This window comes from Cupressus sempervirens, chromosome 9, assembly GCF_028749045.1.
Source record: "Cupressus sempervirens isolate cs-2001-9-10 chromosome 9, ASM2874904v1, whole genome shotgun sequence".
Lineage (NCBI taxonomy): Eukaryota > Viridiplantae > Streptophyta > Pinopsida > Cupressales > Cupressaceae > Cupressus > Cupressus sempervirens.
This window is the reverse complement of record NC_143126.1, coordinates 713,455,624-713,467,589: the sequence shown is the minus strand read 5'-3', so window position 1 is coordinate 713,467,589 and position 11,966 is coordinate 713,455,624. Positions and strand designations below refer to the sequence as shown.

The following is an 11,966-nucleotide window of genomic DNA, read 5'->3' as shown; positions in this document are numbered from 1 at the left end:
CTCCAATCTCCTGAAATCTCTGCCAGAGCACATAAGTGAGGTCTCCGAGATAAGGCATCAGCCACCACATTTTTCTTACCTTTGACAAACTCTATGTCAAAGTCATAAGCCTACAATTTAGTCACCCATTTTTGTTGCCGGTCATTAAGATCACGCTGGATCATGAAGTATTTAATACTGTTGTGATCAGTCTTGATCACAAAACGTCCACCTACCAAATATGATCGAAATTTGGCCAATGCATGCATTATGGCCAACATCTCCCGGTCATAGATAGAATAACTTTTCTCAACTCCTCGGAGCTTCCTACTGTCGAATGCAATGGGATGCTTCTCCTGCATCAATACTGCTCCAATCCCATCACCTGATGCATCACAATGAAGCTCAAAAGGCTTTGTGAAATCCGGTAGAGCTAGAACTGGACATGAAGACATTACCTGCTTGAAATGCTCAAAACAACTCTGTGCTGCCCCTGTCCACATGAAGGCTCCTTTCCTGGTAAGATCTGTCAAGGGTGTAGCAATCTGTGAGAATCCCTTAACAAACCTTCTATAAAAACCACATAAACCAAAGAATCCCTTAAGCTGTGTAAGGTTTGTGGGAGTAGGCCACTCTACAATAGCTCTAATCTTTTCGGGATCAACCCGAACGCCATCTGCACTAATGATATGCCCCAGGTAAAGGAGCTCAGTCATGCCAAACTCACATTTAGATTCCTTGGCATATAATGACTCTCTCTCCAGAATAGATAACACCTCCTCCAGATGATGTAAGTGCTCCTCCCAGGTCTTACTGAAGACCAAGATGTCATCAAAGAAGATCAAGACAAATCTCCTCAGCTGCTTCCTGAATACCTGGTTCATACAACTTTGAAATGTAGCAGGTGCATTGGTTAGACCAAATGGCATAACCATGAACTCAAAGTGGCCATAGTGACATCGGAAGGCTGTTTTCTCAATGTCCTTTGCTCTCATCCTGATCTGATGGTATCTGGATCGCAAATCAATTTTGGTGAAGAAGCATGCCCCATGCAACTCATCAATCAGCTCATCAATCCTAGGAATGGGATACTTGTTTTTAATTGTTTTCTTATTCAGTGCCCTGTAATCGATGCACATGCGCATTGTCCCATCCTTCTTCTTTACCAATACTACTGCTGAAGCAAAAGGGCTCTTACTGGGCCTGATATGCCCCATCTCCAACAAATCCTTAATCGCCTTCTCTATCTCATCCTTGTGTTTCTTAGGATGACGATAGGGAGTAATCATAACTGGTTTGGCTCCCTCCTCGAGCTCAATAACATGTTCCATCCCTCTGTCAGGAGGAACCCCATGAGGAATATCGCTAAATACTTTAGCGTGTCTATCAAGTATCTTCTGGACATCTAGTGGATGACTCTTTTCTTGTGGCTCTGGTGAAGTTGGCATAATGTGGCACTCTGCCGCCCACTCTATGTCATCATGACGAAAAAGTCTTTGCATTCTCCTCAAGGACACTATTCTGCAACCTCCATCTGAAAGCCCTCTAAGTACCACAGTTCTCCCCTCATGCTGGAATCTCATCTCCAATTTCGCTAGATTGAGTGTGAACTCAACTAGTGAAGCCATCCATGTCATGCCGAGGATGACATCATAATCTCCCATGTCCACAACATAGAACTCATCTTCCAACTTGTAGCCATCTCCAAACCTGATGCGAAGATTAGATATCTTCCAAGTGCATAATAACTTATCACCATTAGCCACCATGACTCTAAACCCATCATGCTCCTCTGTCTGTAACCCTCTCCTGGCTACCAACTGTGCATCTATGAAGTTATGTGTAGCCCCAGTGTCAATAAGAGATATCACTTTCTGCCCCTGGATAGTACCCCTGACCTTAAATGTGATTGCCTTTTGGGCCCCTGTCAAGCGTGCCAACGATCTATCATCCTTAGGAATGTTGCTCTCCTCTATAGTGTTACCCTCATCTGAATCGGAGTGCTGATCCTCCCCTTCTGACTCTGACTCTTCTGCTGAAAAATACTCCATTTGATTTGCCTTAGCCTTGAGAGAACATTTATGAGATAAGTCCCAAGGCTCTCTACAATGGAAGCACATCTTCTTCTTTCAAAGTTCATTCAAGGTTTCATTGTCTAGTCCTTTTGATCCTTCTTTGGGTTTGCTATACTCTTTCTGAAATGATTTTTTGTCTTTGTCCTTGCGGTAGGAAGAATCTGTTGAATGGTTTTTTCCTTTGTATACCGAAAGGGCTAAATCTCGTGCCTTTTTAGTTACTTCAGCTAACGTGAGTGGATCATGTCCCTTCACCCAACCTCGTAATGGATCAGCAAGACCATCACAAAATAACACCACCAATCTCCTAGGAGAGATATCAGTAACAAGTACAGACAAGCGTTGAAACTCGGCAATGTAAGCATCCACAGAACCTGACTGTTTTAACTGTGCTAGCTCCTTGAAATGTAACTCGGGATCCTTAGTGTCAAATCTCCCAATCAATGTTTCGGTGAATTCCTCATAAGATGTAATCTGATTATGCCCCAAAGTCACCATGCCATGATGCCACCATTCATGTGCAACGCCATCCAAGTGCATAGCTGCATACTTGATAGCCTCCTCCTCAGGCATAGGATTAAGCTGCAAGTATGTATCTACCTTCTGCACCCAAGCTCGTGCAGTCATCTTCCCTGAAGCATCATAATAAGGTAAAGAAATTTTTCCAACTTTCTTCCTCAGCTCAAAGTTTTGATTCCTCCCTCCTGCTTTAGGCATGTGTCTGATCCTCAAGTCCATATAATCTCTAAGAGAAATATCCGCCTGAAACTCTGGTCCACTAGCCTCCCAGTCCCTTCTGAACTGATCCTGTAACTCGGTAATCTGCGGTTCGTTTACTGGATGAACCGGATCTCTGGGTGGAAAAGTGGGTAGAAGAGGTCTCGAGCTCACAGTCCGTGCTGGGCGTGCAACGTGTCTAAAGTTATCAGCCTCATTCCCATTGTTGCCGTGTCCATTATTACCATTAATGTTATTCTCAGGACCATTGTTGTTGCCTTGGCCTTCATGGTTATCGTTTCCCCCGTTGTTATTGTTTCCCTCGTCGTTATTGTTTCTATTGTTGGCATCACCTAGATTAATATTGACACCCATCTGTCTAGCCATGAGCTGCAACATCATGTCCATTCGCCTATTCTGCTCCTGCTGCATACGCTGCCCCTGCTCTAATGTATCCAGTAACTGTCGGAACAGTACCTCCCCTTGATCTGGACCAACATTTCTGCCTCCGCCTAATCCTGTATTCCTGTCATCTCGATCACCCATATTATTGTCCTGATCACAGAATATCTCCTCTGTGTCTGTATGGTTGAATTCAATGTCCCCCTGCACGGATGTACTAGACTGTTTGCTTTGCAAGTCTGAAATCCTATTTTGTCTTGCTCTGGTATCGCGAAAATTATAAGACCCCTGTCGCATGCTCAAACATAAATGCTTAGCCTGTGTTTTTTTTACTTACTTTTTCCCTCTATCCGACTGTTCCAAATTCCCTATAAGACCTCCACAGGATGGCAGGACTTATAGCTCTGATACCACTGTAATGGGCACCCCTGGATGTCCCAAAAAACTAAACCAAATTGCTGAAAGGAATTATGTCAAACAGTTTGCATTCAACTTCTTATTTCTCCGTTTAATGTTTTAAACCCCTTATAATTCCGGAAATCAAACATTTATTGTTTGTTGTGTTTCGTGCATGGAATTGGTATCATACAACATAAACAAGAAAGCAACTACAATGATATGCAAAGTGGAAATGAACTGCTGCTAATAAAATGTTATTTTCAGAATTCATAAAATCAAATACATAGCAGATTTATCAACTCACTAATTACTTCAGCAATATTGTCATAATACTCCAGCCCATGCTTACGAACTTGCTGCTACAATACTTTGTCCTCCAATCAGTCCACTACCTTCATAATACCATTCCCTTCAAGCGGCATAAGCGTCGGACAAGTAGTGAAGAAGATATGAGCAAATATCAAATCTGCCTGTAGCCGGAAATGCAACTAAATTGCCTGATAATGAAGCCAATAAGAAAGAATTCCAAAGGCCAAACCCCAAGGGAATGACGTCTAGAATGTTACAAGAGAGGATAGACGTCCTCAAATGCCGAAAACAAAGCTGCAACTCACACACAAATTTCTTCTCATATTCAACCTGTCTAATGAAGCCACAAATGCTTCCTTTTATTCTATTCACACGGGTCCCCTCAACTCATATGGGCAATGTGGGATAAAAGATGTGTAATATAAAACATATATTAAAATACCCCTTATGTCTCCCTTGGGTACACATCACCATAAAATATATATTAAAGTAACACTTTAATATTTTACAATTAAATTAGACGTTACTTTAATAAAACTTCAGGCATTAAAATGTATTAGCAATCGGACTCTGAATAATGCGAGTGATAGCTCATCGGAAAGCTCTCACCGAGGAGTATCGAGTCCAATCACCAAAATTGACCTGCACTGTGTCCTACCGACTTACTAAAAATAGTAAGTATGCCTGAAACTAAGTAAATCAACTTCGTTTTGGCCCAAACTGGAAATGACTAGGTCAAAACACTCCAAGATCCCATTAAACCCTTCGTTAGCCCTCGGGACCATGTAGAACAAGGCTAACGCGCACACACTTGGTCAACTGCTAAAATGGGGACATTACAAAGGGCTACATCAATTTAGAATGCTAAAAGTACTATGAATATTACTTAGATGATCCATACACACACTCAGAATATTCCAGTAAATCAATTTGACAATGTATATAATCTTGATACATTGAATAAAACATAACATAAAGAATTTCCTCCAACAACTAGCTGCCAAAGTTTTCCTAACTAAGTCATGTTTTGGATCATTTATCCTTATTGATAGATATATCAACTCGAATGGCTCACATTTCTATTCAAGCCATAATGAATGTAGCAAGGAAAAGTTGTTTTAGATAAATGTAACGAAGGTCAAATTGTGTAAATTATACTCCACATGAATTTATAGAACAAACATATGTTGAAATAAATCGTGTCCAATTCATAAGATGAAGTAGCTAGTTTTAATAAAATGCCATAACGAATTTAGAAAGAGTTCATGCCTCAAACAATGTCCACTCAGCCATACAGTAATTTCAAGTCTTTGAACTAAAGTTTTTAAACAAACCAAGAAGAACAGGGTGAATGTAGCATAGCTGAATTAAAACTTTAGGTACAGAAAAGATCTTAATGATAACCAAGAAACATATAAATGGACAGGTTTGACTGGACCTTTCTAGACATACAGAAAAATGAGGATGGTTGCAAGGTAAAATCTATGACTTGTGGTTAAATTTCTTTATTTCCTTATAGTTGTGTCGGACAGTAAGTGTAAAAGAAATAAATGTAAAATCATAGGTAATGTCTCCAACCTTTCTAGTTTCCCATATCATTTGACATTTGACAACAATAGAAAAAGAACTTAAATATCAGTGAAAAATCTCAACCAAACCCATGAAAGTCATCTATGGTATTTACTAATACAAGTAGATTGAGAAAATGTTAGGAACTAAAAATATAACTCTCTGGAATAGAAACCACCATTAAATTGCAACTTTGAACCTTCCTTTAATAAGCTCTAATGACAACCATGAGCATGTCCATAAATTTGATTGAAAATTAGATTTTGCGACAGGAAATACAATGTTAAAATCCTATAGTGAACATAAAGTGAATACAAGAAACAAGCCTACTAGCTTTCAAAGTAAACGTTGAAATCTAATGCCTATATGATATAGAATCAACTAGGAAGTAAAGTAGTCATTTGAAGAAATAGAATAATTGACAAAGCAAATTTGAAATAGAGTAAAGATTTATACAACCATTTGGAGAAATGAAATAATTGACAGACATTGTAAATATTTATATGCTTGAATTCAATAGAGGTCTTTTAAGTTTGAAGTGGTGGAAGACTCATACAGTAATAATTAATACAAAATAAGTAGGTTGATATTGGCAAGTGCAAGCAACAGTCATAATAAGTCATAAATGTGTGTCTATAATGAGCGGTGTGCAATGTCTTTGTACTTCAGACAAATATAATCTTTGTTGTTTGTTGCACTATACAAAATTAGTGTTTGTTATATGAGATAAATATAAATATAGTCTATGTAGAGGTTGCCATGCAAAATAGAAAGGTCATTGTGGTGCATCATAGGAGGTTGGGTGCTTTGTAAGTATAGACCAATGCTTTATGTCAGCTAAAAGTCATTGCTTTACAATCTTTACAATATCATTGTTGATAGCCATTGTGAATATGCCATATAGTTGCAATTTCTATAGGGCATAGACCATTCTTGAAATGTTTTCTTGGTACTCCTTATATGTTATGGAAGCGATCTCTGGAAAGTATTGCTTTAGGAGATCCCCTTGTAAGGTGTAGTCAATGTTGCCTTCATGTCTGTGCAATGTGCATAACAAATTGTGGTGAAATGTAAGCTTTGCAGGTCTGTGACAGTGAGTATAGTCAAGAGAGTCAAGATCAACAAAGTTATCATATGTTAAGAGATGGCGGCCTTCATTGTGTTGACAACCTACAAAATGAAGGGCATAAGCATGAGTTGTTTGAAGAATGGGTTAGTCTTGTGGAATTTGGAATATAAAAGAACGTGCATTTTGTACTTACCTGTAGATTGGATCTGGCAAGACTTTTGAGGTGGTTTTTGGTTCATTCGTCGTTAAGTTGTTTGACAAATGAAAACTGTGATGGGCGGATGATTGGTGAACCCCAAGCAGTATTGCAAACAATTTTTTTGAAGAGTAGTAAGGGCATGTCTGCTGTTGAGATCAGGCGAATCAGAGGAGCCCACAAATTTGTATAGTTGCTTGGCATGTGCACTTGTGAATGTAGAATTTAGTTATTAGTAGGAAGGTAAGAAGTTGTTAGTCCAAAGTGAGAAGATGGAGATAAATTTGAATAAATAGAGGGAAAGCATTTACCAAGGCCCTATCATACTGTGAGTCACCATCTTTGACATGTACTTCAAGGTGACCTCTGTTGTTGTGATAGCTTGTGGCAATGGCACCAAAGGAGCCTACTGGATAGATGGATTTAAGGTCTCTTAGGGGAGCAGTTGTCATGTCAGGTGTGAGGCAATGGTACTTGCAAATAGGTTTTATAGTGGTCAGCTTGCTTTTGCTTTTCAAAAAAAGAGAGCAAGGCGCATCTCCTCATTCGAATTGTGATTTGCTTTGCACATCAAACTTAGTAATTCGTATGTTGAACCCAACTGTTAACTATGGCAAGAAATTATCTATTAAAGCATTACTTATGTTCATTGTAATTGTCATCTGACCATTTGCATCAATAACAGGATGAAAACTATGCTATCCCGCCTAAAAGGCAAGGACTAACAAAATATATTAACTATACACTTTAACTAAGTTGTGTCTTAGACTAGTAGGTCAGCTATTTTGAACATAAATTGAATTGTACAGAAGTCCTTGAGCTAGGGTTGTCGGTACTTTTATTGCTGATGAGGTCAGACATGTTGTGTCATATATGATGTTACAGGTGTAAAATTAATAACTTAAACATGTAAAATTAGTAACCTTAACCATGTTCGCCCGGAAGTTGCATTTGAATAGCTCTACTTTGGAGCAATAATGAACTCTTTTGTTCACATTCGGGGCAATAAATGATTAAGTAAAACATGTTTGAATGCTGATATATTTCAGGAAAAAGAGTACTGGAAATCTCCGAACTGTATGTAAAGAATTGCCCAAACTTATTTCAGAAGCAAGATTTGTTTCAGAAAATGTTAATTAAAAACCCCAAATTGTGAGTAAAGAATTTTACAAATTAGTTTCACGAGGACAATTTATTTCAGAAAATGCTGCTGGAGATCACCGCCATCATGATCGCACTAGAAGCAGTCTGAGCACACAAATCGTTGCCCCTTCCGGTCAGGGAATGCGTCCTCGGGTGGAGGAACTGATGGACATGAATTCTGGTTTTGTTGCTCAACTTCACCGAAATATTTAGGTTTCCGTTCGGCTTTCCGGAAGGGCTGAGCACCTGGAAGCTCTCGCCATTTCCAAGCATTTGCTTTGCCAAATCTTTCAGCGGCACGGTCACATGGCCGATGACAGTAGGGCTCCGAGTCCTCTGGTTGAATATTTGCACCGTAAATAGCAGGCGGTCCTGCCGAAGGGAAGAATCAGGGAGGGCAAAGGAAATGGCTTCGTTCCAGCTAGGGTTTCCTCCGTTTTCTCTGTCTACCGCCGTTGTGTGCTCCAACAGTCTGCGGCCGTGCTTGCCTGGACCGTGAATGAAGCAAAGTGCGAAAGCCCTCGTTTTCGGCACCATTTTTGACTTCTTGAGCTTGCTGGCGGATTCCACGATTATTTCCATACCGATCGCTTCGATCATTCGCGTTTCCATTCTTGCAGAAAGATGGATTTCTCTGCGCCTAATTTGCACAAAGAACTTGAATTGCGCAAGATGTTTCTTTCCTTGATGAAGGAGAAGAAGCTATTTGATGCAGGCGATGGAATGAAACTCTGGCACAGTGGATGTTTTATAGGAGAATTTGGGGATTGTTCCTTGGATTGATATTTTGGGGGTTTTTCTGCATTTGCTTGCGTGTCCTTGAATTTGATATTTTGGGGTGTTATACGTCGGACTCGATTCAATGCAAAGCAGAGTGTAGTCAATACAAATGCATCAAGAGTTGACAAGCAATTGGAAACAGAATTGCACACCCTGCTCGCCATTAAAGCAAATAGCCCATTATCCTTGCACACACAACCAAAAAAACCGAACAAACAAAAAATAAAATAAAATCAATGAAGTGGAATTGGAATTTATATTCATTTTTAAGTCATCATGGGCTCGTTTGGCAATGGGAATACAAAAGGAGTAGGCATATGCAAATTCTTAAAATTTTGAATTCTTTATTTGGATGCATCAAATTGGAATTGGAATATGAAATAAAATTGGAACACATATTCCAATTTTGTCCCAAAAATGAGGTTTTGCAATAGGCATATGCAAATTCTTAAAATTTTGAATTCTTCGTTTGGATGCATCAAATTGGAATTGGAATATGAAATAAAATTGAAATACGTATTTCAATTTTGGCCCAAAAATGAGGTTTTGCAATTCCACCCAAATAGGTGGAATTGGAATACGTATTCCTATTCCAGTTTTATTTATTTTAGAAAATATAAATTTTTGTGTCTACGAATTCCCTATCAAATTTTGGCTTAACCAAACAAAGAATAGGAATATGTACCCCCATTTTCTATTCCAGAATAAGTATTCCATAATAGCTATTCCTATTCCCACAATCAAATGAGCCAAAGTATTTAGAATTGGAATTTGTATTCATTTTTAAGTTATCAAAATATCTACCTACATTTTTTGGTTCAGATATTTTCAACAAAAGAATATAGTGCCTTGAGGTATTTTACTTTCAAATTATTCATTATAAACAATTCCCTTTAATTTCCTTTCATGTAATTTAATTTAATGGTTAGATTTTATTGCTATTGAATTTTTAGGTTCTATTATGCAAATAATTTTTTCATTAACATTTTAAATCATACTAGGTAATATATTATCAAGATGCAAGAGAGTCGAAGCTATGTAAAGTTTTTTTTCAATCATACTACATGACGATGGATCATTTAGCGTGATTAGAAACATTGATGGAAAAAAAACTTTACACAATAGAACCCATAAATTCAATAGCATTTTAGTGTATTTTCAAACTTTTATAGTTCTAGTTAAATTTTAATTATAAATTCAATTTTTGTAGTATGTGGTTGTTTAGTTGAAGGAGGTTCTTAGTTTAGATGTATACTTGTTTAAACTTTTGTAATGTGTGATATAGTTTATATATATGCCTACTTGTAATGTATTCTTACTATAGATATATGGTTTTAAAAAACATGTGCTATATAGTTTACATGTATGTTAAAATTTTTGCAATGCTCTATATAAGACAAGTGATAATTATTATCACTCAAGGATGAACTAAAAGTTTTATTGGTTATTTGACAATTGAAGGGAGATTTTTAAGTAGCCTTGTCTTGAACCAAGTATTGTAAGTATCATAAACACTGCAACTTGGGGCTTATTTAAAATTTATTAATTAATTTATTTAAACTTATAATTGATTATAAAAATGTTAGTAATAATAATAATAATAATTTTATTAATAGATTAATTATTATTTCATTAATAGATTAATAATTATTTTATTACATTGAATGTATCAAGGATGATGGCGCTATGTGTTATCTGGGCGCAGGCTAGGGCCCACGTGCCCTACCTGCTTCCTGTTTGCGACTGTTGGTCGTGGCTGGTTTGCGTTCACAGGGGGGTGGGTTTCTTTGCTCAGGGGTGCATGGATTGGCTAGGGGTTCTAATCCTTGTTCAGTTGTGGGAGAATGATTTTTACTCACGTTTTTATTGTGCTCAACATTTTCTTAGCGGGTGGTGTTTTGGGATCTGAGACTGTGGGTCTCTTACTCCATCTCTCTCTTTGCTGGTGGGGTTGTATTATTTGTCCCATGGTGAATCAAGGTTTCTTTGCTCAGGGGTGTGTGGATTGGCTAGGGGTTCCAATCCTTTTTCGGTTGTGGGAGAATGATTTTTACTCGCATTTTTGTTGTCCTCAACATTTTCTTGGCGGGTGGTGTTTTGGGATCTGAGACTGTGGGTCTCTTCCTCCATCTCTCTTTGCTGGTGGGGTTGTATTATTTGTCCCATGGTGAATCAGGGTTTTGTTTTGTCTCAGATTTCCTTCGAGGATTTGGAGATAGCAAATCTGTCTTCTTCATTACATGCTAATGTTGAAGATCAGATGAGTAAACCCTTATTTGGAGATGGGGTCTCCTCCTCAAAAGGGATGCCTCGAATAAAAAATGTAAATGGATGTTTGGAAAGATCTAAGGATCGACCTGTTTTGGTTATTCAACCTGAGCAGGTTTTAGAGGATCTTGAATATTGGCGTAATCATGCCCTTATTTGCAAATTTTTCGGCCTTCGTCTTTCTCTACTTATGTTGGATTCCTAGGCTCGTTGGGTTTGGAATCTTGAAGGTGACATGGAGATTATTTTGGCAGAATAACTATATTCTAGTTATCTTCTCATGCATGTCGGATAGGAATAAGGCTTTTGAAGGAGGCCCTTATTTCTTTAATCAGGTGGGGTTGTTCATCAAGCCTTGGCACATGAGCTTCAAATTTGCTATAGAGATCCCCTCGTGGGTACCTGTGTGGGTTCATTTTCCAAGGCTTCCTTTGGAATTTTGGAGAAAAGATATTCTTCACTCAATTTCATTGCTTCTTGGAAAACCTATTGGAGTAGTTACACAAACTCAGGATCGTAAGGTAATTTCTTATGCTCATATTTGTGTAGAAGTTGATTTAACTAATCTGTTACCAGACTCTATGGAAATTTGCATGGGATCTTCTTCTTGGATCCAACAACTAGATTAGGAGACCCTCCGTTTTAGATGTTAAATTTGTCATGAATATGGTCATTTACACCGCAAATGTCCTAGATTTAAACCCTTCCCCTCGGCTACCTATAGACCTCCTAGGGGGCATAAGGGGAAGGATCCAGTTCCTAATGAATTTGTAGATAATGAGGGCTTTTCTTAGGTTATGTCCCATAACAAAGGCAAGGGTAAGAAGAGAACCTGGTTGGATAGACACAATGATGGAAATTTTAACAGATTTGATGTTCTTGAAGACTTGGTATAGGAGGAAGGTATTCCAGTTGATCTTTCTTTTGGGGATAAGGGTTTGCATGAAGTTCAAGATGAGGATGCAAAGAAGGAGGATCAAATATTATCTCTAGGGGACCTTCAGGTTGAATAGATTGCTCTGAATCTGCCTTCTTAGGTTTAGGACACCAAGGATCCCGA

At 38.3% G+C, this 11,966-nt stretch overlaps 1 protein-coding gene across 1 annotated transcript; it reads right to left on the bottom strand.

Annotated features, from left to right (window-relative positions):
- Positions 1-7,912: 7,912 nt before the first annotated feature.
- Positions 7,913-8,458, bottom strand: LOC149540710 (protein SRC2-like). The gene has a single exon (XM_089802735.1). It carries the CDS (start codon positions 8,456-8,458, stop codon positions 7,913-7,915), a length of 546 nt encoding a protein of 181 aa, XP_089658861.1.
- Between the last annotated feature and the right edge of the window lie 3,508 nt (positions 8,459-11,966).

Bases quoted from the DNA above. Each gene is read 5' to 3' on its own strand.
- LOC149540710 (XM_089802735.1), bottom strand. From the start codon at position 8,458: ATGATCGAAGCGATCGGTATGGAAATAATCGTGGAATCCGCCAGCAAG.